We start from the raw sequence: 27,282 nt of genomic DNA, 5'->3' as shown, positions 1-27,282 counted from the left end.
GATGACACCAGAATTAGAGTGGGCAGTAAAGAAGTTTATCTAAGATTACAAAAAGATGTTGACCAATTGGATCAATGGGCTCTGGAGTGGAAGATGGAGTTTAATTTAGACAAATGCAAGGTATTACATTTGGGTAAAATAAGTAAGGGCAAGACTTAACTGTTTGAAATTTGCATCACAAGTAGATAGGATGGTTGAGAAAGCACAGCAGGCCAGGCAGCATCCGAGGAGCAGGAGAATCGACGTTTCGGGCATAAGTCTGAAGAAGGGCTTATGCCCGAAACGTCGATTCTCCTGCTCCTTGGTTGCTTCCTGGCTTGCTGCGCTTTTCCAGCACACTTTTCAACTCTAGTTTCCAGCATCTGCAGTCCTCACTTTTTCCAGGGTGGTTGAGAAGGTATTTAACACACTTGTCTTCATTGCTCAGACCTTTTGAGTACAGGAGTTTGGGCATCACGTTGAGGTTATACAGGATGTTGGTGAGGCCTCTTCTGGAATTGGTTGGCTTATCATTTAAACCCTTGTTGAAAAGGGGTCTAATAGTTGCAATTCTCCAGCCATCTAGCATTAATCCAGAGTTTAAGGAAGTCATTGCAAGTGCCTCTACAATTTTCATTCACTTGCCACCGTGTCCTTGGATACTATCCAGTGCCTTTTCAACTTGAAATATAAATACTCATCCAATACAGTAACCTTTACAATTTTGAACACTTCTAATGACTGAATTTCCTCCTCTGTTATCATGGTCTGGTTCATATTGTCTTCCTTGTTAGAAAAATATATTTCTTTAATAATTCAAAATATTTGTTAAGTAGTTCAGCCATGCCCTCTTCATCTGTGGCACTCCTTTTTGATCAATAATTTGTCCTGTTCTTCCATAGAATCTCTACAGTGTGGAAACTGGCCATTTAGTCCAATGAGTCCACACCAACCCTCTGAAGAGCAACCCATTCAGATCCATCCCTGTACCCTATCCATGTGCCATCCATTTCCCATGGCTAACGCATCTAACCTACACATCCCTGAACACTGAGCAATTTAGCATGGCCAGTCCACCTAACTTGCACATCTTTGGACTCTAGGAGGAAACTGGAGGAAATGTGCCAGCTCCACACAGTCACCTGAGAATGGAATCACTTGCCTAGTTTCCTACAGAGTTCTGGGGCACACCTGATCAAGTCCTGGGGATTTAGCCACTTTTACATGTTTCAAGACATCCAGCACCTCATCCTTTGTAAACTGGATATGTTTCAAGATGTCGCCATCTATTTTCTCACATGCTATGTCTTCCATGTACTTGACAGTAAAAACTGATGCAAAATATTCATTTAGTATCATCCCCCATCTCCTGCAGCTCCACACAAAGGCCACCTTGCTGACCTTTGAGGGGCACTATTCACTCCCTAGTTACCCTTTTGTCCTTAACGTATTTGCAAAATCCCTTTGGATTCTCCTTAACATTGTTTGCCAAAGCACTCTCATGTCCCCTTTTTGCCCTCAGGATTTCCCTCCTAAGGATGCTCCTACTGTCTTTATACTTCCTTTTCTTAACCAAACTCTCAATCTCTCTAGTCATCCAGCGTTCCTTATACCTACCAGCCTTTTCTTTCATCCTGACTGGAATATACTGTCCCTGGATTCTTGTTATGTCATTTTTGAAGGCTTCTGATTTGCCAACCATCCCTTTACCTGTGAACATCTGTCTTCAATCAGTTTTTGAAAGTTCTTATCTAATACCGTCAAAATTAACCTTCCCTCAGTTTAGAACTTGAACTTTTAGATCCAATCTATCCTTTTTCATTACTATTTTAAAACAAATAGAATAATGGTTGCTGGCCCCAAAGTGCTTCCCCACTGATACCTCAGTCACCTGCCCTGCCTTATTTCCCAAGAGTAGGTCAAGTTTTACACTTCCTCTAGTAGGTACATCCACATACTGAATCCGAATTGTTTTTTCTGCACACTTAACAAATTCCTCTCCATCTAAATCCTTAATATAGACTGGGACTGCCATAGTGTTTGGAAAGTTAAACTCCCCTACCATAACCACCCTATACTTCTTACAGATAACTGAAATCTTTGAAGTATGTTTTTCAATTTCCCTCTGACTATTAGGGAGTCTGTAATACAACCCCAATAAGGTGATCATCTCCATCTTATTTCTCAGTTTCACCCAAATAACGTCCCTGGATATGATCCTCCCTAAGTACAGCAGTAATATTAACCCTCCCCCCAAACTCCCTTTCTATCCTTCATATAGCATTTGTATCCTGGAACATTAAACTGCTTGTCTTGTCCGTCCCTAAGCCACATCTCTGTAATTGCTATGATATCCCAGTCCCATGTTCCTAACTATGCCCTGAGTTCACCTGCCTTCCATGTTAGGCCTCTTGCATTGAAATAAATGCAGTTTAATTTATCAGTCCTATCTTGGTCTCTGCTTTGTCCCTGACTGTTTGACTCCCTTTTCCCAACTCTACTAGTCTCAGGTTGATCGGAGTTGTCCAACGTCACCTGAAGCTCGTCCCAAGCTCAGTTACTACAAGTTGTACCTTTAATTATTATATTGCACAGGTCCTGATTGTCAGTATTTTCCTATTGTTTGTGTACTCTATTAAATTGAGTGCTTATTTATACTTGAAGTGTACATGTATGTTGGAATTTTAACAGCATGAAAATTAATTATTTTCAGAAGGAGCACTAAAACTAATTGTGCTTTCAGGTGACTTTTCCTTCCAATTTTGAAACTGGTAATGGAGGTCCCACCCACCTGCCAATGATGCCATTGTCCCCTATAGTACACCCTCGAGTAAAGGAAGTCCGGACAGACATTGCTGGGACCTTTAACAAACGAGGTAGGTTCTCTGCTCACGCACTGTTTCCTCTCCTTTCAAAGCTGCTATTATTAACTCTTGCTCGATTGAAGACACATTCAAACTATTCATTCAAACCAGTAAACATTCCAGGTTCTGATGAAGAGTCACTGGGGTTGAAATATTAACTCTGCTTTCTCCCCAAAGACGTTGCCAGACCTCATGAGTTTTACCAGCGATTTAGGTTTTTATTTCAGGGATCAAACGTGTTTGTCACTTGCCATTTCCATACTAACTTCTCTCTTTATTTGCAAAACCTTTTCTTCTCTGTCTTGAGATGTTTGACTATTTCTGTTCAGCAGTGTCTTCACTTTAACCCATTAGATCGTGGCCATTAATTATTCTACTAATGGCTTTGTTCCTCAACATAGACCACCACAGGATAGGAATGGTCCCTTCAGACCACCGTGATGCCTGTGCTGACCATGATGCCATTCTACAGTAACTCCATCTGTCTGCACATGGTCCATATTCTTTTATTCTCTGCCTGTTGATGTGACTGTCTAAATGTCTCTTAAATGTTGTTACTGTATTTGTTTCTACCACTTTCCCTAGCAGCAGTTTAAAGGCATGTAGTATCTTATGTATAAAAACTTGCCTCACATATCTGCTTTAAACATTCCCCATCTCACCTTAAATCAATGACTCCTAGTGTATGACATTTCCACCCTGGGAAAAAGACTCCAACTATCCACCCTATCCATTGGTCTAATAATTTTATGCACTTTTATTAAATCAATCCCTAAGCCTCTGACAAGTTAGTGACAACAATTCAAATGTATCCAATCTCTACTTATATCTAATACACTTCAATCCAGGCACATTCTGGTAAACCTTTTCTGCATCTTCTCAAAAGCCTCCACATCCTCTTTATAGTTTAGTGACAAGAACTGCACACAATACTCCAGATGTGACCTGACTGAAGTTTTATTCAGTTTCAACATGACTTGCTAACTTCTATATTCAGTGCCCTGACTAGTGAAGGCAAACATACCATGCACCTTATTTCCCGCCTTATCCACTTGTGTTGCCGTTTTCAGGGCACTGTGGACTTGCACCACAAGATCTCCTCAATATCAGTGCTCCTAATGGTTGTGTCATTTACTGTATAATTTCCTTTTACTTTGATCCCTTAAAATATAACACCTCACATTTGTCTGAATTAAATTCCATCTGCACTTTCTGTCTCCAACTGATCTATGTTCTGCTGTATCCTTTGACAACCCTTCTCATTATCCACAACTCCTCCATTCTTTCGCAAACTTAGAAATCAGATTGAAAAGTCCTTTTTATGTACATCTAGATTACAAAAGCAAAGGTACTTGCAAAACACTACTGACCACAGACGACCAGTTGAAAAAGCACCTCTCCAGAACTACCTTCTGCCTTCTATGACTAAGCTAATTTTGTACCCACCTTACTAATCAACACTGATCCCATGTGACTTAATCTCCTGGACCAGCCTACCATGAAGGACCTAGTCAAATGCTTTAGTAAGGTCCATATAGACAACATTCGCTACATCACCCTCATATTCATCTCCAGAACCTGAAGAATCTGTCCTCAACTTGCCTTTCTTCCTTAGCTGCACACTGTGCCTTGATGACATTATTCCTAGAAGTAGGGTCTGATTCCACATGTAAGCCAATGATATTCTGTTCTACCTGTCAGTCATCACCACCTCCTTCAACTTATTCTCTGTCTCCATGCTTTCAGAAATCTTGAGATTTCAGTTTGACAGTGCTTGTATATTCCTTCCATCTTTACCCCAACATTAGGGACCATGGCCCCATGCTGTCCAATTCCTTCTGTAAACTTCTCTGCCCCTTCACTTCATTCGTCTCTGAAGATATTTCTTGAAATCCAGCTCTCTGATAAAGTTTTTGCTCGTGCCAGCTACTTTGTTTTGCCCAACTGCCCCTTTTTCCCATTTTATATAGAAATTAGGAACAATTGGTCCTTTGAGGCATTCACAATGATCACGAATAATCATTCAACTCTATACTCTACTCCCTGCTTTCTTCCCAGTACCTTACACTTCTGAGATAGCTTGGAGTGTTTTTATATCTTGAATGTGGAGTCTAAGCACAAGCTTTTGTTTGTCTTCTATGTTTGTGTGCTTAATAAGTGTATTTTGTGATTTAATTCACTAAAGCAAAATTAGATATCATCAGTGTTTAGCTTTGCATCTACTTTTAAATTACTGATCAAACTTCAGATTTCAGAAATAAAAAGCATTCTTGTTAGAAGTGCAAACATTGTGCAGTCTCTATTGTCAATTGAAAGTTGTAACTTCTGCTGAAAAGGAATTACACAAACCACAAACACTTAACCAAACCTTTTCAATTTAAGGCAGTTAATCACCAAAGGATTTCTACCTGCATGTCCTTAATTTGGTTCAGGTTATGAACTTTACATTTCAGCACCCGTTTCAAGAGAGTATCACTGTGACTGCCTCCTAACAGCAACCTAGTTCACATATACATCTCCTGTATGCTGGCTCCATTCCCAAAACCCATGAAATGAGTTGGATTGTCAAGTGCAAAGCAAATTCAAAGTTCACTGTTGCTTTTAAATGCAAGAGCTCCAAGAGATGCATCAGAAGTAGAAGCAAGTGTAAGCCATGTGATCCCTTGAGTCTGCCATGCCTTTCACTGCTATCATGTTTGGTCCTGTGTCTCAACTCCACTTTCCACTTCTGCTGTCCGTCATTTCCCAAGAAACCAAGCCTCTGGCTTTCTCAGCCTTAAATATATTTAATAATGAAATATTTTAAAATATTTAAGGTAAAGAATTCCAAAGACTCATAACTCTCCTTAGAACATAGAACAATACAGCACAGAACAGGCCCTTCGGCCCACGATGTTGTGCCGCACTTCTATCCTAGATTAAGCACCCATCCATGTACCTATCCAAATGCCGCTTAAAGGTCGCCAATGAATCTGACTCTACCACTCCCTCGGGCAGCGCATTCCATGCCCCCACCACTCTCTGGGTAAAGAACCCACCCCTGACATCTCCCCTATACCTTCCACCCTTCACCTTAAATTTATGTCCCCTTGTAACACTCTGTTGTACCCGGGGGAAAAGTTTCTGACTGTCTACTCTATCTATTCCTCTGATCATCTTATAAACCTCTATCAAGTCACCCCTCATCCTTCGCCGTTCCAACGAGAAAAGGCCGAGAACTCTCAACCTATCCTCGTACGACCTACTCTCCATTCCAGGCAACATCCTGGTAAATCTTCTCTGCACCCTCTCCTTATGTAGGTCTTAAATGAATAACTCATTATCTTGAGGCTTATCCCCCATGTTTCACATTCCACAGACACAGCTTCCATGTCTCTACTATGTCGAGTCTTTTTGGAAGCTTATATGTTTCAGTGGAAGCACCTTTCATTCTCAGACAGTATACAACCCATTTAATGGTCCGTCATGGTAAGACAGCCGTCCATTCCAAGAGCCAGCCAGTGAGCTTTTGATACACTGACTGCTATGCAAGTATATCCTTCCTCGAATATGGCGATCAGAACTATGTACAGTTTTCCAGATGTGGTCTCACCAAGAGCCTTTCTTGTCATAAGGCTTAATTCTTGTTTTTTGCAGTAAAAGCCAACATGCCGTTTGCCTTCCTAATTGTTTGCTATATCTGCATTCTAACCTTGTGAGCCTTGTATGAGTTGAGAGTGTGGTGCTGGAAAACCACAGCAGATCAGGCAGCGTCGGAAGAGCAGGAGAATCGATGTTTCGGGCATAAGCCCTGCGTCAGGAATGTGGGCTGGGGGGGCTGAGAGATAAATGGGTGGGGGGTGGGGTTGGGGGAAAGGAAGCTGAGAATGAAATAGAGAGAAAGTGGTGGAGAAGGTGAAAGGTTGGATAGGAGGGTGGAGCGGATAGATGGGAAAGGTGATGGACAGGTCAAGAGGGCAGTACCTTGGGACTGGGATAATGTTGAGGGTGGGGGGAAATGAGGAAACTGATGAAATCCACATTGATCCCGTGTGGTTGCAGGGTCTCACAGCAGAATATGAGGCGTTCTTCTTCCTTCATGTGTCACAAGGGTTTGGTGATGGATGAGGCCCAGGGGCTGCGTGTCCTTGGCGGAGTGGGAAGAGGAGTTAAAGTGTTCAGACATGGGAAGGTGGGGTTGGTATGTGTGGGTGTGCCAGAGATGTTCTGTGAAACAATCCGCAAGATAGCGTCCTGTCTCCCCAATGTAGAGGAGACCACATCAGGTGCAACGGATACAGTGGATGACATTGGTGGAGGTATAGGTGAACTTCTGTCGGATGTTGAAGGATCCTTTGGGGCTTTGGATGAACGTGAAGGGGGAGGTGTGGGCGCAGGTTTTGCACTTTCTGTGGTGGCAGGGGAAGGTGCTGGGTGTAAGGCGTGGGCTGATGGGGGTCATGGGTCTGATGAGGGAGTCGCGGAGGGAATGGTCTCTCCAGAATGCTGATAGGGATGGGGACAGAAGTATATTTCTGGTGGTGGGGTCCGTTTGTAGGTGGTAGAGGGTGGCAGAGGTTGGTGGGGTGGAAGGTGAGTATCAGGGGGGTTTTGCCCTTGGAAGGGGTGGGGTTCAAGAGCAGATGTGTGGGAAGTGGCGCACATGTGCTAGAGGGTATTGTCAACCAGGTGGGAGGAGCAGGGGGAATTGCAGTCTGGTCCATCTGGGATTTTCTAAGGTGGAATTGGTCATCCTGGGAACAGATGAGGCGAAGGAATTGGGAATAAGGAATGGTGTTTTTACAGGAGGTATGGTGGACACCACTCTGTCAAATCTGATTTGCAGTCCTCACTTTCTCCTTCCTTGTGTGAATACATCTGTAGTTTAATACACTTTCAAAAAAAGTGGATAACAAACTACAAGCAGCTATACACGGAAATGATGTCTTACTTATGACACAAGTAGAAGGACATAATTGGTTTGATGCTTCTTGTTGCTTACTGTATACCAATTCATGTCTTTCTAGATATTCCTCCTCCGGCATCACCTCTATCTGTTCACGATCGATTCACCTCGCCCTCTGCAGGGAGTGCTAAAAGGAGACTCTTTGGTGATGACAGTACGTTGGATGCCCATGTCAATATTGCTCAGAATAATGTTAGCCAATCGCCTGGACTAAGGATCATCCAGACACAAAGTATAACCAACGAAAACATGACCCTGTCTCCTGGGCAAACTGTTGTAACCATGGCAACAGCTACTGTAACAGCTACCAACGGTCAAACACTAACTATACCTGTACAAGGTTAGTCTCTGTGTATCTACATTATTTCTGCTTGATCTGCAATTTTGACTACACCAACAGGAAATGGAAAGAACATTTCAATGATGCTGAGATGGTAAAAATTTTCCAAAGAGAATCTCAGTACCTATGTTATTGAAGTGGAATTTTGTTTGCTGTTTATTTTTCAGGTATTGCAAATGAAACTGGGGGCATCACATTCATCCCAGTCCACATGAATGTATCCCAGCAATCACAGGTTGCAGAAGAAACTGTACAAGTCCCACTCTCTGCCCAGACTTTAATCAATTCTTCAGCCAAACAGTTGGGAATTGGAACAGCGCGGGAGCCTCAGGTACCAATCAATAAACCAAAGAAGACTGGCTCATTGGCATTATTTTTCCGAAAGGTGAGTTTCCAAATCCAATGCTATTTACTGCAATTTTGTTATAGATGGGATTCTACCTTAAAGGTATTCCAGATCTGCACACTGAAATAGGAGCATGAGACTGAGCTTGGTGGACTTGCATTTCCAGTTCTGAGTTCCAACTTGTGCCTGGGTGCTCCTGCACCACAGACTGCACCCTGGGAAACTTGTGCTTTGAAAGTCAAAATCAGCTGAATACTAGAAGGGCCAAAGACTGGGTGTGTACTGAAGAATTTTGCATGTAGAATCTTCACCCTCAACGAAAGGTTGCAATGTACAAGTTACTATCATTTTCACACAAATGCCCTGAATTCTTATTCTGTTGAAATGTAGAAAGTGGGAGCAGGAGTAAGTTAATTGGCCCTGTTCTGCCATTCAGTATGATCATGGCTGATGTTTCAACTCAAAAGCTTGTCCTGCTTTGACCCTAATTTCTTAATTAACAATTTGCAATTTTGTCTTAAGACTCAGCCAAGAGTTGAAGAGAATATCTAATTGGGCAGAGACCTAGTGCAAAAACTAATAACTGGAATCTTGCTATAGCTGCAGTGATTTTAACCTAGGTGCCTCAGTCCCTTTGCCATAGAGAGTAAAACAAAAATGAAAGCTCCAATATAAAATCCTATAAATTTATATGTCTAGCAATGATGATATATTTTAATGAAATTCGCTTAGAGTCTTTTCTGGCATTTTAGTATTGAGGCTGTGCCCTACAATTCCATAGCTACATAGATATTCCTCACTCACTGGCCCTCAGCTTATGGTTCCTTTGCTAAGCTAATATAAAACTAAGGTGCGTTGTTCCCATAGTCCTTTACTTTGTTCTGCTTCAAATATTTATCAACTTGTCCCTTAAAAGATCTAGTACTCCCTACCTACAGGGCAAGCTCCATCAAAGCTCTGTGAAGAAATTACTCTTAATCTTCTTGGTAATTTTAATTGACGACCTTTTGTGATTAACCTTGCAACCAAAACAAAGTTTATTTTTTCAAATGTTCCTGTTGGATTGCTGTATCCTCTTAAAAATGCCTGTTAAAGCCCCCTTGCTCTCTTCAGTGGAAATAGCCCTATTAAGTTTGACATAATCACCCATTGCTATCGCCTTAAAACCATGGGAGTGTTGGGGTGTCCTCACGTCCCACCTAATCCTTCTGCCACTTAGGTTGAACCTATGACTCTGTTTTTTGAATTCTCAGCCAAGGGACACCGGTTCCTTCTGTCTACTCTATCTCTACCCCATACAATTTTGTATACCTCAACCATGTCACCCCTCAGCCTCCTCTGTTCCAAGGAAAGCAACCCAACCTCTCCAACCTAACATTGTAGCTACAGCTCTCCAGCTCTGGCAATATGGTAGTAAATCTTCTCTGCAGTCTCTCCATAACAATTACATCCTTCCTCTCAAGGGATGACCAGAACTCTGTACACTACTGCAATTGTGGCGTCACCAGTGTCTCATATAGTTTCTTCATTATACTCCTACTAACCCATTGATAGAGTTCCAGTTGGAGTGTCATGCTTCTAGGAATTCTTGGTGCCTGTCTTTCAAGTTCATTACCTGCTGGTTTAGAGTATTGGTGAATTCGAGGGCTACCATGATGCCAAGAGGTCTAGGTAGTCTGGCAGTCATTTCTGAGATGACTTTGATGTTGGGGATCACCACAGAAATGACATCACCAACCCAAGGAAACCGAAACACGTAAATAAAAAGCGGGTCATACCACCAGTTGTTCACCGGAGGCTCACCGATGATGTTACCTAGTATGGTGAAGAAACATCTGAAGACGAATCTTCCAGCTCAGCAAGCAAACTTATATCCTCAATTCACATTTCTTTCTCTCTCTGAGCCTCAGTCTTAATCATATTAAATTGCATTTGATACCTGACTCTCTGTTCTACTAGGCAAGCCATTAAATAGCTATCACATCAATATTGTTTTTTGAGAAGTGAAATGTTTACTTTCTATTTCTCTGTCTTCATTAATATCTAGAAATATAAAAATATTTTCGTTCCAGGTATATCATCTAGCCAGTGTCCGTCTGCGTGACTTGTGTCTAAAACTGGATGTGTCTGCAGAGCTTCGAAGGAAGATTTGGACTTGCTTTGAGTATTCTTTGGTGAATTGTACTGATCTGATGACTGACCGGCACCTTGATCAGCTCCTCCTCTGTGCTGTCTACATAATGGCGAAGGTATGATGTTTGCTCACTACTTTGCTGAAATGCTGAGCTACTCGCTGCTTGTTGAGCCAGGTTTGCTGGAGATACGTCTTGGGCTTTTGGAAAATCTGTGACGTTATGGTGTTCCATAAAATTTCACCGAAGTTCTTCTGTGCCCCACGCAACCATCAGAGGCCATTTTATCAGTCATCTGTCCAACTATGATTGTCTCTGAATGTATTACATCTCCATCTAACTCACTCTGTAACAAATGGGCAGATATCATGAAACATACTAAAACAGTGTTTTCTTTATTTTGTATCATTGTTTCAAGCTGGAGTTTGTCATAAAGCTGGTCCTTTTTTCTAAAAGCTATTCTTTTTCTCAAGGTTACTGTGTCCTTGGCTTTTCTTAGAGGGGTTGTAAACAGCTCATGGTTCCAATTACACTGGTTTGGTGCAGAGGTAAAAGGGTACTGAGAGGCCTTTTTGTTTATGTGTAAGCAGATAAGCCTTCAGGCCAAAGTGGTCATGTTTTAGAAGTGACCTGTACAATGAAATGGGAGTGGTCAACTCTCTAGCTGAGCAGTTCAGCAGTGGACTGTGTGAACAGGCTGCAAAGCTCTCTCTCCTTCTGTCTTCTAACTTCAACCTGTCAGCATTTGTTCCATTTTTGCTGTCTTTTAAGGGGGTTTGCTTATTAGTTACAGCATACTTAAGACTAGTTTGAGTAGACTGAGTTCTTTAGGGGTTCTTTATTCTGTTCTCTGTGTTTCATTGTGTAATTTTGTGAATAATTTTTTTGTCTGTTTTAAAACCTGGTAGTCAACCTAGCTAACTTACTGCGGGTAATTTTCACTGTACACTTACCAAATCAAATTGCAAAGTTATGGTCTGGGCTGCCTGCTTAAGAAGGTTTTGAGTGGTCTGGCCTAGTCCATTACAGATTGAGGGCGGTTTGTGAGATTTTAAACAGCAAGTGGTAGGTGCTAGTCTCTTTTATTTCGGGTGTTGGTTTGGTTGGTAGACGAAGCTTGGGATAGTAATGGCTCTTTCGGTCACCAAAAGTTGACTGGAAGTTTTGCAAAACGTGAATAAGACCAAGCTGCAGGAATTAGCAGACCAGCTGGGATTGGCCCTGCCTGCGTCTGTGAGGAAAGGAGAGATAATTACAGCGGTAGCTCAGCATTTAAACTTGCTGGAGAAACCATCAGAATCTATAGAGATGGCAGGAATTCAATTGCAAATGAAACAGCTTGAGTTAGAGGCGAGAGATAAGGAAAGGGCAGCAAAAATGAAACCGTTTGAGTTATGATTAAAAGCAGAAGAGAGGGAGAAAGAGTAGAAGAAGAGAAAGAAAAGAGCAGCAGAACAGAGAAAAAGAGAGCGTTTGAACTTCAAAAACTGACCTTTAGAAAGGAAAGTCAGCTTAAAAGGCTGGAGATAAAGGTGGAAGGTAACCTTAGCGAGGAAGTAGTGTGAACTCATGTTGAAGAAGTGAGAGTTAAAATGGCAAGGTTAGCAGCTGAAATGGCTGATGATTCTGAGCTGCTCCATAAAACACGGTTTGGCTTCACAAATCAATTTCAGTTCATGAGGGATAGAAATTGGGGCAAAGAGAAATCCTCATGTGGAAAGGGAGAGATCGCTCTCAGTGAAGATCATAAGCATAACTTACTACAGGGTAAAAAAAAAGTAACACTTGAGGGGGACAAAAAAGTTAAAAAGCTCCAATGTTTTCATTGTAATAAAGTGGGCCACATAAAATCAGTGTTCGTAGGCTAGGAGAAAGCCAGATGTTGGAAAACCGGACAAGCCTGGGAGTTTTGTTGGACTGGTACCGGGAAGCACAAGGGAAGTTAGACAACTGCCTCAGAGTGTACAAGATGATTAGAGGTTGGTTAAGGAAGAAGTGCCAGATCTGCTTAAAAAATGTACATGCAAGGGTAAAGTTTATTCACAAAGGCCAGGAATAGCAAGTAAAGAGGTTACAATATTAAGGGACACTGGATCCTCTGTCCGTCATGTTGAAGGATGAGGAGATATGTACTCCTGAGGAACTGTTGCCAGAAAAGGTGATGGTAACAGGAATTCATGGTGAGACAAAAAGCACTCAATTATGTAAAGTGAGGCTAGAGAGCCCAGAGAAGAGTGGAGAAATTGTGGTAGGAGTATTGGACAAACTCTCAGCTCTGGGAATGCAGTTTATCCTTGCAAGTGATATCGCTCATTCACCGGTAGACATGCTGCCTACTTTAGTTGAAAAGCCAGTGAAGACACAGGCAACTGAAGAAATGAAGTATGTTTATCCAGGAATTTTCCCAGATTGTGTGATCACGGCAAGGACAGGTTGTTCCGAGGTTGAAGATGAGGCATTCTTCCTCCAGGCGTCTGGTGGTGAGGGAGCGGCGGTGAAGAGGCCCAAGACCTCCATGTCCTCGGCGGAGTTGAAATGTTGGGCCACGGGGCGGTGTGGTTGGTTGGTGCGGGTGTCCCGGAGATGTTCCCTAAAGCGCTCTGCAAGGAGGCGCCCAGTCTCCCCAATGTAGAGGAGACCGCATCGGGAGCAACGGATACAATAAATAATATTAGTGGATGTACAGGTAAATTGATGGATGTGGAAGGCTCCTTTAGGGCCTTGGATAGAGGTGTGGGCGCAGGATTTACAGTTCCTGCGGTGGCAGGGGAAGGTGTCAGGTGGGTTGTGGGGGGGGCGTGGACCTGACCAGGTAGTCACTGAGGGAATGGTCTTTGCAGAAGGTGGAAAGGGGTGGGGAGGGAAATATATCCCTGGTGGTAGGGTCATTTTGGAGGTGGCGTAAATGTCGGCGGATGATTTGGTTTTTGTGAAGGTTGGTAGGGTGGAAGGTGAGCACCAGGGGCGTTCTGTCCTTGTTACGGTTGGAGGGGTGGGGTCTGAGGGTGGAGGTGTGGGATGTGGACGAGATGCGTTGGAGAGCATCTTTAACCACATGGGAAGGGAAATTGCGGTCTCTAAAGAAGGAGGCCATCTGGTGTGTTCTATGGTAGAACTGGTCCTCCTGGGAGTAGATTCGGCAGAGGCAGAGGAGTTGGGAATACAGGATGGCATTTTTGCAAGAGGTAGGGTGGGAAGAGGTGTAATCCAGGTAGCTGTGGGAGTCGGTGGGTTTGTAAAAAAAAAAAATGTCAGTGTCAAGTCGGTTATCATTAATGGAGATGGAGAGGTCCAGGAAGGGGAGGGAGGTGTCAGAAATGGTCGAGGTAAATTTAAGGTCAGGGTGGAATGTGTTGGTGAAGTTGATGAATTGCTCAACCTCCTCGCGGGAGCACGAGGTGGCACCAATGCAGTAATCAATGTAACGGAGGAAGAGGTGGGGAGTGGTGCCGGTGTAATTACGGAAGATCAACTGTTCTACATAGCCAACAAAGAGACAGGCATAGCTGGGGCCCATACGTGTGCCCTTTGGTCTGGAGGAAGTGGGAGGATCCGAAGGAGAAATTGTTAAGGGTGAGGACCAGTTCGGCCAAACGAATGAGAGTGTCGGTGGAAGGGTACTGTTGGGGACGTCTGGAGAGGAAAAAACGGAGGGCTTGGAGGCCCTGGTCATGGCGGATGGAGGTGTAGAGGGATTGGATATCCATGGTGAAGATGAGGCGTTGGGGGCCGGGGAAATGGAAGTCTTAGAGGAGGTGGGGGGCGTGGGTGGTGTCTCGAACGTATGTGGGAAGTTCCTGGACATGGGGGGCTAGGATAGTGTCGAGGTAGGTAGAGATGAGTTCAGTGGGGCAAGAGCATGCTGAGACAATGCGTCGGCCAGGTTGGTCAGGCTTGTGGATCTTGGGAAGGAGGTAGAACCGGGCAGTGCGGGGTTCCCAGATTATGAGGTTGGAAGCTGTGGGTGGGAGATCTCCTGAGGTGATGAGGTTCATTATGGTCTGGGAGATGATGGTTTGGTGATGGGGGGGGTGGGGTCATGGTCGAGGAGGCAGTAGGAAGAGATGTCCTCGAGTTGGCGTTTGGCTTCAGCGGTGTAGAGGTCAGTGCGCCAGACTACCACTGCGCCCTCTTTATCCGCTGGCTTGATGGTGAGGTTGGGATTGGAGCAGAGGGATTGGAGGGCTGCGCGTCGCAAGGGTGAGGGGTTGGGGTGGGGGGTGTGGTAGACAGGTTGAAGCGGTTAATGTCCCGGCGGCAGTTAGAAATGAAGAGGTCGAGGGCAGGTAATAGGCCAGCGCGGGGTGTCCAGGTGGATGCAGTGTGTTGGAGGTGGGTGAAGGGGTCCTCGGAAGGTGCGCGGGAATCCTGATTGTGAAAGTAATCTCTGAGGCGGAGGCGGCGTGTATTAAATTCATTGATGCATGGATGGAGGGGGATGAAGGTGAGTCCTTTGCTGAGGACTGATCGTTCGTCCTCAGTGAGGGGGAGGTCTGGAGGGATGGTGAAAACTCGGCAGGACTGGGACCTGGGATCTGGTGTGGGTGTGGAGCTGGGAGTGGGGCGGAACCTGTAACTGGAGTGGGTGTGGTGGCCATTTGGCCCTTTGAACCAGCACCAACGTTCATTATGGTCATGGCAGATCATCCACAATCAGTATCCTGTTCCTGCCTTATCCCCATAACACTTGATTCAACTATTTGTAAGAGCTCTATCCATCTCTTTCTTGAAAATTTCCAGAGACTTGGCCTCCGCTGCCTTCTGGGGCAGAGCATTTCATATATCCATCACTCTGAGTGAAGAAGTTTCTCCTCAACTGTGTTATAAATGGCCTATCCATTATTTTTAAACTGTGTCCTCTGGTTCTGGGCTCACCCATCAGTGGAAACATGCTTCCTCCCTCCAGAGTGTCCAATCCTTTAATAATCTTATACGTCTCAATCAGATCCCCTCTCATCCTTCTAAACTCAAGGGTATACAAGCCGATTGGCTCCAATCTTTCAACATATGATAGTCCCGCCATTCCAGGAATTGACCTCGTGAACCTATGCTGTACTCCCTCAATAGTCAGAATGTCTTTCCTCAAATTTGGAGACCAAAACTGTACACAATACTCCAGGTGCGGTCTCACCAGGGCCCTGTACAGCTACAGAAGAACCTCTTTGCTCCTTTATTCAATTCCTCTTGTTATGAAGGCCAGCGTGCCATTAGCTTTCTTCACTACCTGCTGTACCTGCATGCTTGCTTTCATTGACTAATGTACAAGAACACCTAGATCTCATTGTACTGCCCCTTTACCTAACTTGACTCCATTTAGATAGTAATCTGTCTTCCTGTTCTTGCCACCAAAGTGGATAAGCACACATTTATCCACATTAGACTGCATCTGCCATGCATCCGTCCACTCACCTAGCCTGTCCAAGTCGCCCTGTATTCTCATAACATCCTCTTCACATTTCACCCTGCCACCCAGCTTTGTGTCATCAGCAAATTTGCTGATATTACTTTTAATACCTTCATCTATATCATTAATGTATATTGTAAACAGCTGCGGTCCCAGCACCGAACCTTGCGTTACCCCAATGGTCACCGCCTGCCGTTCCGAAAGGGACCCGTTTATCACTACCATCAGTGTCCCTGACCTCCCACACAGTGCACTAAATCAGTTTGGCAGTCATGTCTTCACTCTCTTCAACTGTGGCGTAATCTCCTCACTCAGCCACTTTGCCGAAGACTCCTGAGCCAGACACTCAACGTTTTGCACCAGGCAATTCCCTCAACCCCTTTTTTTTTGCTGCAAGTCTGTGGACTCTTTAATTAGGTTAGAGGAGGAGGGTTGGAAGGAGGACCTGGGGCCTAGTACAAACCTACATAAATAGCATTCACTAACCTTCTCAACAGCCTCTGTGCTCCAACCTCGCTTCTACCCAACTCCTGCAGCGCTCTGCTGCAAAAACGACCATTGGCTTCGAGGTATGTACTTAAATAGCACTCACTAATCTTCCCAACAACGTCTATGCTCCGACCTCGCTTCCACCCAGATCCCGCCGCTCACTGCTGCAAATAATGTCTTAATGAGGAAATGGAGACCATCACACATTGAAGCAGATAAGAAATGGGCAGAGATTCATTAAATTGTTTTGCCAGTAGGGTATAGAAAGGGGGTGCTGCGAGTAGTGCATGAGTTATCACTTTGAGGTCATTTAGGGATGAAGAAAACACAGGCTTAAATACAAACACATTTTTACTGGCCTGGACTACACAAGGATGTAGTTGAATTTTGCCGGACACGTCATACATGTCAGCTAATCAGAAAACCACAGGCAGTAATAAAACCTGCATCTTTAATACCTATTCCAGCATTTGAGGAACCTTTCATAAGAGTCTTGATTGATTGTGTAGGTCCCCTACTTGAAACGAAAAGTGGGAGTAAGTATTTATTAACAATAATGGATATATTGACCAGATTTCCAGAGGCAGTACCATTATGCAATATCACAGCAAAAAGGGTTGCAGAAGAATTACTTAATTTTTTTTACTACATACGGACTACCAATCGAGATCCAGTCAGATCAAGGATCAAACTTCACATCCGAACTATTCAAGGAGGTTATGGATAACTTGGGAATAAACCAATTCAAATCTACTGCATACCATCTACAATCACAGGGAGCGCTAGAGAGAGATGGCATCAAACACTGAAGACCATGTTGAGGGCTTATGGTCAGGTTTATTCAGATGATTGGGTAAGGAAGTTCTGTTTGTACGTTTTGCGATCGGAGATGCACCAAACGAATTGACCAGATTCAGTCCATTTGAATTAAATCTTTGGGCATGAAGTAAGAAGACCGTTAAAATTGATTAAGGAGGAATTAATAAGTCAGAATTCAGAAACCACCCATTTGGACTTTGTGTCAAATTTTAGAGAATGATTAAATAGAGCTGGAGAGTTGGCTAGACAGCATTTAAAAGTATCACAGCATACAGGAAACAGGAAGTGGATAAGAAATCACAAATTCCAATTTTGCAATTGGGGACAAGGTGTTACTTCTTATAACAGGTGAGCCTTTAAAAGTAAGGTTTAGTGGACCGTATCAAATAGAAGTAAAATTGAGTGAGGTGAACTACTTGATAAGGAAGAAATCTGTGTGTCATGTTAATATGCTCAAAAGGTATTTTGACAGGGAAGGAAAGCAAGAGGAGAAGGTGTTAAAGATTACAGCACAGAAGGAAGAACCAAGTTCAGAGGATTCTGAATTGGAAATTCCTCAAATCAAATTGGACAATGAGGGAGTTGTCAAAAATTGGGATAAATTATTGAGTTGCCTTCTACAAGAAAATCACAATGACCTTTAAAGAGTTATTACTATCACATCAGGGGATATGTGGAAATAATCTGGAAGTGCTAACCTAATTGTGCATGATGTAGAGATAGGAGATGCTGTTCTGATTAAGCAACATCCTTATAGGCATAACTCTCTAAAGTTGGCACAGGTTCAGAAGGAGATAGAGTGCATGCTCCAAGATGGCATAATTGAAGTGAGTTACAGTGACTGGAGCTCACCCATAGTCATGGTGCCACAACCAGATGGTACCCAGCAGTTATGTGTGGACTATCACAAAGTCAACGCCATTACAAAGACTGATACATATCCAATTCCACGGTTGGAGGACTGTGTTGAAAAAGTGAGACAAGCAACTTGCATTTCCAAGTTGGACTTGCTCAGAAGTTATTGGCAAGTACCTCTGTCAGACAGAGCAAAGGTAATTTCGGCTTTCGTAATGCTAAATGGGCTATATCAGTTCAAAGTCATGCCATTTGGTATGAAAAAGACTCCAGCCACATTTCAGAAACTGATTAATAAGGTCATTACTGGGTTACCCAATTGTGGTGTTTACGTTAATGATCTGGTGATTTTTAGTCACTGATGGGAGGAACATTTACAGCATTTATCGGACTTGTTTGATCGACTTTGGAAGGCAGATTTGGTGGTAAACCGAGCTAGCTAAAAGTGAATTTGCCAAAGCCTAGGTCACTGCTGGGCCATGTTATTGGACATGGACAAATGGCCCCACGGGATGCAAAAATGAAAGTAATTGGGGAATTTCCCAATCAGTCAATGAAAAGACCAGTACTATGGTTCCTGGGATTGAATGGATTTTACCAAAAGTTTGTGCCGAACTTTAGCAATTTGGCACTCACCAAATTGTTAAAAAAGGGCATGACGTTTCAGTGGACTATCAAAAGGCATTTGACAGCCTAAAAACTGTTAACCAGTGCCCCAATATTAGCCATACCTGATTACATAAAGTCTATCCAGGTGGTTTTCGATGCTAATGATGTGGGTGTTGGTGCGGTGCTCCTGCAGGAGGATGACGAGGGAATAGAAAGACCCATCGGGTATTTTTCCAGTAAGTAGAACATTCATCAACAGAAATATTCAATGGTGGAAAAAGAGACTTTATGCTTGCTGTTGGCATTACAACATTTCAGTGTTTATGTTACCAGCAATGCATCTGCATCATATACACTGATCATAACCCATTGACATTTGTGGAAAACTTTGCGGACAAAAGTGCCAAACTGTTGCAATGGAGAATTGTTGTTGCAGCCATTCAATTTCACAAACATGGGTTCGCCACATGTTTGCATATGTATAGTTAGTGTAACGTATATGTTTTAGACAACTAACCAGTTTGTTTTTGAAGGGTTTTAAAAATGAAGCCACCTTTTGATATTGATGGGTTTTTTTAAGGGGGTCCCTTTTTTTCTAAAAGCTGTTTCTATTCTCAAGGATATCGTGTCCTTGGTATTATTTCAGAGTGGTCAAAAATCCCTCCTGCCTCTGAGGTGAATAGTTTGATACAGATGAAAAAGGATTTGGAGAGGCCTTTTGTCTATATGTAAACAGATGAGACTTCAGGCCAAAATGGTCATGTTTTAGAAGTGACCTGTATAATGAAAGGGCAGTGGTCAACTTCCTAGCTGAGCTTTTCAGCCCTGAACAAGATCGAAGTTCAGCAGTGGACTGTGGGAACAGGCTTCAAAAATTCTCCTTCTGCCCTTATAACCTTGATCTGTCAGCATTTGTTCCATTTTTACTATCTTTTAAGGTGGTTTGCTTATTGGGAGTGTTGTGTATATTCGGAACAGCATAATTAAGACTATTTTGAATAGACTGAGTTCTTTAGGGATTCTTTATTCTGGTCTTTGTGTTTCATTGTGTAATTTTGTGAATATATTTTTGTCTGTTTTAAAACCTGGTAGTCAACCTAGCTAACTGGATAATTTTCACTGTACATTTACCAAAACAAATTGCAAAGTTATGGTCTGGGCTGCCTGCTTAAGAATATTTTGAGTGGTCTGGCCTAGTCCATAACAAGTTCTATAAAGACACCATGGTGGTATGACAGGACAGCAAAGTTTTTAGATTCTTACTTCCTGGGACAAACCTTCAAGGTGAAACTGTACCAGTATTTTAAAAATAAGAGGCTGAATTGATCTAGCTTCTTGGAAATGATTGGGAGCTAATGTAGAAAAATAGAGAGAGAACATGTCGGGACAGCTGCTAGTCACCAAACAAATTTCCCAGGAATAGCTTGGTAATAGAACAGGACCCATTGGCTGACGCTAGCTATCCAATTGAGGGTGTTAAGAAGGCTGTTTACATCAACTGTGCACGACAGTTACTATTTTATAAAAGGTGCAGGGTCTGTGTGCTTGAGTAGCTCACCTGCAGTGAGGGAAGAAGTCAGCCAGAAGTAATTGTTGCCTGTAACTGACAGGAAAGGAAGAGGTGTTGTGTTTTCAAACAAGAAGACTGCCATCAGAAGGAAGTGCAATTTGAAGGGCTTGCTGTATGCTAGGGGTTCTCTGGAGATGAGTAACTTGAAGCTTTTTCCCCCAAGAACTCCTGAAACCAGGTCATGAAAAGCTTTGAAGGGAGTTGACGGTTTAGGGTTGAAGGCTACAGAGGTAAAAAAAAATTGCCTTCTCCACTAATAAAAGAAAAATGGGGGAGCTGAAGGTGTCGTGGTATTGTCATTAGACTATTAATCCAGATAATGTTCTGGGCACTTGGGTTCAAATCCCAGATGGTGGAATTTGAGTTCAATAAAGAAACTGGAATTAAGAATCGAATGATGACTGTGCAACCATTGTTGATGGTCATGAAAACCCCTCTGGTTCACTAATGTCTTTAGGGAAGGAAATCCTCCATCCTCGCCTGATCTGACCTATGTGACTCCAGACCCATGCAATGTGGTTGACTCTTCACTGCCTTCTGGGAAATTAGAGATGGGCAATAAATGCAGGCCTAACTAGAAGTGCCCTCATCCTGTGAGTAAATTTTTAAAAGTAGAATGGAACCTCTGAAAAATGGAACCTCTGGAAAAAGCAGGCAGAGGGATACCAGCAGCCCAGTGTAATGCTGGCCGAGACACTTGAATTGCACAAACAGCCATTGAGCAAATTTGAAGAAGGTGCTACAGGCAATGCCTGAGCTTTCTAGACCTTTCGGAGCACTAAAATGTTAAGAGAAAGCATCTGTCAAAACAAATGGTCATTAATCTCAATACACACTGCAGGAGAAGTTAAGGTTGTAGTGATGTGGAAATAAGGATGACTGTTATTCACAACACTTTTTTTTTCTAAAGATCAGCTGTGAATATTCTGAGATATCTCAATCTGGTTACATAGCAGCGGATTGTGTAAGGTTTCAGACCAAATCAAACCCAGTAGGATGTCTGCTTAAATATCACATCAGGATTTGTCAACTTCATGTGTGATGGCTCACACGCATATGGCCAATGAGGCTCCCTTAGAGTATGTAGGTGTCCTTATCAACAGTATGGGGTTCCACCTCCTGAATGTACAAGATGCATATGATCATCACAAAAATGTCCGCTAAGTTGCTCGAAAGCCAACTTTCCATCCTGAAACATTGTCAACAACCTCAGTTATTCAGTTCACTGCACAAGAAAGCCTTTGTGGATCATCCTGGATGATGAAAAGCACCCACTGAGGGCTTGACTGCATCCCCGGTGCAGATTATAGAACATCAAACAGTACAGCACAGAATTGTGTCCTTAAGCTCTCAACGTTGTGCCAAACATGATACCAAATTAAACTAATCCCTCTGCCTGCCTTTGGTCCATATCCCTCCATTCCTTGCATATTCATGTGCTTGTCTAAAAGTCCCTTAAATGCCCCTATTGTATCTGCCTCCTTCAGTACCCTTGACAATAGATACAGAGAAGATTCACAATGATGTGGCCTAGGGTGGAGCAGTTTATCTGTGAAGTGAGGCTGGATAAGTTTGCGTTTTTTTCTTTAGAACAGAGAAGGCTGAGAGGAGACCTGATTGAAATGTATGAGATTGAGGGGCATGGAAAGGACGGATAGAAAGCAGTTCTTCCCCTTCATTGAAAGGTCATTAACAAGGGGACATATTTGTAAAGTTGAAAGGCAGGAGGCATAGAAGGAATCTGAGGAAGCCATTTTTCCCCAGAGTGGTTGGGGGTCTGGGTTTTGAGTGAGAAACCACCTTTAAAAAGAAGAAACTAAAAGAATTACAGATGCTGTAAATCAGAAACAAAAACAAAAGTTGTTGGAAAAGTTAGCAGGTCTGGCAGCATCTGTGAAGAGAAATCAGAGTTAACATTTCAGGTCCAGTAATCCTTCCTCAGACCCAGAACCTTACAGATCAGAATGGGACCCCCTGAGCTCATTGCTCATTCCATTCCAGATGAATTCTAGGAAAATATCAAATTAGATACTTCCAACAAAGCCTTTGGCCCCGCACCATTGGCGAAGGTGATTGCCTAGTGGTATTATCACTAGACTATTAATCCAGAAACTCATCTCATTTTCTGGGACCTGAATCCCATGGCAGGATTTGAACCCAAGGTGGAACTTGAATTCAAGAGAAAAATATCTAGAATTAAGAATCTACTAATGACGATGAAATCAGTTTTGGAAAAATCCCATCTAATTCACCAATGTCCTACAGGGAAGGAAATCTGTCATTCTCACCTAGTCTGGTTTATATATGACACAGCCAATGTGGATGACTCTTAGTTGCCCTCTGAAATGACCTAGCAAGCCATTCAGTTGTACCAATCACTACAAAGTCTGGACGGATCAATGACATCTCCTAGGCACCGGAAAAGACAACAGTAGAAACAGCCCTGTCAACCCTGCAAAGTGCTCCTTGCTAACCTCTGGGAGCTAGTGCCAAAATTGGGATAGTTGTCTCACAGATTTGTCAAACAACAGCCTGACATTGTCTGTAAGGTATGATTTCATGTGTATGACTATATCCCAAATACCACCATCATCATCCCCGGGTACATCATGTTCCACCGGCAGGACAGACCCAGTAGAGGTAATGGCACTTGGTATATAGTCAGGAGGGAGTTGTCCTGGGAGTCCTCAACATCGACTCCTGACCCCATTAAATGGCTTCTGGTTAAATATGGGCAAGAAAACGTCCTGCTGATTACCATATAGTGCCCTCCCTCAGCTGATAAATCGATGCTCCCCCATGTTGAACAACACTTGGAGGAAGCACTGAGGATGGCATGGGCACAAAACGTACTTTGGGTGGGGGATTTCAACATCCACCACCAAGAGTGGCTCAGCGGTCGAGACAGTAGAATGCAGTTGCTAGACAGGATCTTGGCAGGTGGTGAGGGAACCAACGAGGGAAAAATATTTTATAGCATCCTTAACAATCCGCTCACTGCATGTGCATTTGTCCATGACAGTATCGGTAAGAGCAACCACTGCATAGTATTTGTGGAGACGAGGTCAGGCCTTCACATTGAGAACCTCCATCATTTTGTGTGGCACTATCACTGTGCTAAATGGACAGACTTTGAATGGATCTAGCAACTAAAGACTGGGCATCCATGAAGTGCTGTGAGCCATCAACAGCAGCTGAATTGTACTCCAGCACAACTGCAACTTCATTGCCCAGCATATCAACTACTCAACCATTATCATCAAGCCAGGGGATTAAGTCTGATTCAATGGACAGTGTATAGGGCACGCCAGGAACAGCACGAGGCATACCTAAAAATGAGGTGTCAACCTGTTGAAGCTACCAAATAGGACTATTTGTATATTAAACAGTATAAGCAGCAAGTAATAGACAGAGGTAAGTGATCCCACAACCAACAAATTAGATCTAAGCTCAGCAATCCAGTCACTTCCAGACAATTAAACAACTCACTGAAGGAGGAGGATCCACAAATATTCCCATCCTCGATGGAAGAGCCCAATATGTCAATGCGATAGATAAAGCCGAAGCTTTTGCAGCAATCTTCAGCCAGAAGTGCCGAGTGGATGATCCATCTAGGCAACCTCCAGTGGTCCCCAGCATCACAGATACGAGTCTTCAGCCAATTCTATTCACGCCGTGTGAACAATATCAAGAAACAGTTGGAGACACCGGATACTGCAAAGGCTACAAGCCATGACAACATTCTGACAATAGTACTGAAGACTTGTGCTCCAGAACTAACCACTCCCCTAGCCAAGCTGTTCTGGTACACTTAAAACACTGGCGTCTTCCCGACAATGTGGAAAGTTGTCCAAGTATGTTCTGTACACAAAAAGCAGGACAAATCCAACGCAGCCAATTACAGCCCCATCAGTCTACTCTCAATCGTCGGTAAAGTGATAGAAAATGTCATCATCAGTGCTATCAAGCAGCACCTACTCACTGACACCCAGTTTGGGCTTCGCCAGGGCCACTCAGCTTCTGACCTTCTTTACAGCCTTGGTTCAAACATGGACAAAAAAGCTAAATTCCAGAGGGGAGGGGAGAGGGACAGCCCTTGACATCTAGGCTGCATTTGATCGATTGTGTCACCAAGGAGCCCTGGGGAAAACTCTCTGTTGGTTGGAGTCATACCTGGCACATAGGAAGATGGTCATGGTTGTTTGAGGTCAGGCATCTCAGCTCTGGGACATCTCTCAGGAGTCCCTCAGGGTGGTATCCCAGGCCCAACTGTCTTCAGCTGCTTCATTAATGACCTGCCCACCATTGTAAAGTCAGAAGTGGGGATATTCGCCAATGTAATTTTCTGTGTATTCTGCTACCATTAAATAACAGAACCACCCAACATCATTTCCTAACTAGGAGAAAGTGAGGACTGCAGATGCTGGAGAATCAGAATCGATGAAGCATGGCACTGGAAAAAGCACAGCAGATCAGACAGCATCTGAGGAGCAAGAGAGTTGACATTTTAGGCATAAGCCTTCTTCAGAACTCTATCTTTTCCTAACTGTACCCTTCTGTTCAGATACTAATCCATATATTCCTGTCTTTTTAATGGTCATTGTGATGTTATTGTTGACTCTGTCTTTACAGGTTACTAAGGAGGATAGATCTTTCACAGATATAATGAAATGTTACAGAAGTCAACCCCAAGCCAACAGTAGTGTGAGTTTGCATTCTTTTTATTCTTTGTGCATGTTGTTCATAATTTGCTGTTCATAGGGCTGAAGTTTTACTGGTTGATTTCCTGCGGATACCTCCTTGGTGTAATAATTTTGAAATATTTTTGTTTAGGTGTACAGAAGTGTTCTTCTTAAAGGAGGGAAATGGTCAAGGATGACTGGTCTTGATGCGCATAATGGGGAAGATGTAATCATGGAAGATCAAGGTGAATCGCATACTAACCTGAGAGAACTCCATTGTTCTGAATGAGTTTTCAGAACTTTTCTGAGTTAGTGACTGGTTCGCATTTAACAGGACACATTTGACAGGTTCTTATAAATACGTTCAGTGACTGACTTCTTGAGTAAAGAAAAAGAAGTCAAAATGTATCATTTATCAAGCCAGGCTTCACTCTAGAGTGTGACTTTTGCAGTATTATCATCAGTCCAGTTCATAAAGTACTGTGTACAATATTAGTCTCCTTCTTAAAGGAAGGACGTGAATGCAGCTGAGGGAAGGTTTGCCAGACTGGATGGGTTGTCTTTTGAGAAAAGTTTGGACTTGTATGTGCTGGAGTTCATAAAAAGAGGAAACATAATTGAAACATAGATCTTAAGGGTTTTGACAAAATAGAAGTGCAAAGGATGTTTCCTCTTTTGGGAGAATCCAGACTTAGAGATGTGTAAAAATGGAGGTGGTCATCCATGTTAAGGCAGGAGCGAGTATTTTTTCTCAAATGGTCATGAAGTTTTATAACTCAGATGGTACAAGCCCATATTGTTCAAAATTTTCAAGGCAGAGGTTCATAGACTCAAGAGGTTTGTGAAGGTTTGTAGCTCAGGTTGAGGTTTAGGGTGTAGGTTTGCTCGCTGAGCTGTAGGTTTGATATCCAGATGTATCATTACCTGGCTAGGTAACATCATCAGTGGCAAACTCCAAGTGAAGTGAAGCTGTTATCTCCTGCTTTCTATTTATATCTTTCTCCTGGATGGGATTCCTGGGGTTTGTGGTGATGTCATTTCCTATTCATTTTCTGAGGGGTTGATAGATGGCATCTAGATCTATGTGTTTGTTTATGGCGTAGTGGTTGGAGTGCCAGGCCTCTAGGAATTCTCTGGCATGTCTTTGCTTAGCCTGTCCCAGGATAGATGTGTTGACCCAGTCGAAATGGTGTTTTTTTTTTCATCTGTATGTAGGGCTATGAGGGAGAGGGGGTTGTGTCTTTTTGTGGCTAGCTGGTGTTCATGTATCCTGGTGGCTAACTTTCTTCCTGTTTGTCCTACGTAGTGTTTGTGGCAGTCCTTGCATGGAATTTTGTAGATGACGTTGGTTTTGTCCATTGGTTGTACTGGGTCTTTTAAGTTTGTTAGTTTTTGTTTGAGAGTCTTGGTGGGTTTGTGTGCTACTAGGATTCCGAGGGGTCTTAGTAGTCTGGCTGTCATTTCTGAAACTTCTTTGATGTATGGTAAGGTGGTTAGGGTTTCTTGCTGTGTTTGGTCTGCTTGTCGTGGTTTGTTCTTGAGGAATCTGCGCGCTATGTTTTTTGAGTATCCGTTCTTCTTGAATACGTCATATAGGTGGTTCTCCTCTGTTTTTCAAAGTTCGTCTGTGCTGCAGTGTGTGGTGGATCGTTGGAATAGTGTTCTGATACAGTTTCGTAGTTCTCCCTTGTCTTTCTTTCTACTGTGACTTCCAGAAATGCGAGTTTGTTGTCAGTTTCTTCCTCCTTAGTGAACTTTATGCCTGTGAGGGTGTTGTTGCTGATGTTACATCTCTCTTCTATCTTGTTTCGTTTTGTGATGACAAAGGTGTCATTAGATTAGATTAGATTACAGTGTGGAAACAGGCCCTTCGGCCCAACAAGTCCACACCGACCCACCGAAGCGTGACCCGCCCATACATTTACCCCTTACCTAACACTACGGGCAATTTAGCATAGCCAATTCACCTGACCTGCACATCTTTGGACTGTGGGAGGAAACCAGAGCACCCGGAGGAAACCCACGCAGACACAGGGAGAACGTGCAAACTCCACACAGTCAGTCGCCCGAGGCTGGAATTGAACCCGGGTCTCTGGCGCTGTGAGGCAGCAGTGCTAACCACTGAGCCACCGTGCCACCCCGTGTCATCTATGTAGCGAACCCAGATTTTTGGTTTGATGATTGGTAGGACTGTTTGTTCTAGCCTTTGCATTACCGCTCCTGCTGTGAATCCTGATAGCGGAGATCC

The 27,282-nt window shown here is 43.3% G+C and overlaps 1 protein-coding gene across 4 annotated transcripts in view; it reads left to right on the top strand.

The window, feature by feature from the left end:
- Nucleotides 1–27,282, top strand: part of rbl1 (retinoblastoma-like 1 (p107)) — an 84,017-nt gene that overhangs the window by 37,796 nt on the left and 18,939 nt on the right. For all 4 annotated transcript variants that reach the window (XM_072556103.1, XM_072556104.1, XM_072556101.1 and 1 more), the window contains 6 exons: nt 2,723–2,855; nt 7,850–8,128; nt 8,296–8,513; nt 10,547–10,723; nt 24,985–25,056; nt 25,186–25,279. In XM_072556103.1, coding sequence (XP_072412204.1) covers nt 2,723–2,855; nt 7,850–8,128; nt 8,296–8,513; nt 10,547–10,723; nt 24,985–25,056; nt 25,186–25,279 — 973 coding nt within the window. The remainder of the gene's footprint in view (nt 1–2,722; nt 2,856–7,849; nt 8,129–8,295; nt 8,514–10,546; nt 10,724–24,984; nt 25,057–25,185; nt 25,280–27,282) is intronic.

The sequence above is a fragment of the Chiloscyllium punctatum genome, chromosome 37, assembly GCF_047496795.1.
Source record: "Chiloscyllium punctatum isolate Juve2018m chromosome 37, sChiPun1.3, whole genome shotgun sequence".
In the NCBI taxonomy this organism is placed as follows: Eukaryota; Metazoa; Chordata; class Chondrichthyes; order Orectolobiformes; family Hemiscylliidae; genus Chiloscyllium; species Chiloscyllium punctatum.
The sequence above is the reverse complement of the archived record's forward strand: the minus strand, read 5'-3'. Positions and strand labels throughout refer to the sequence as shown.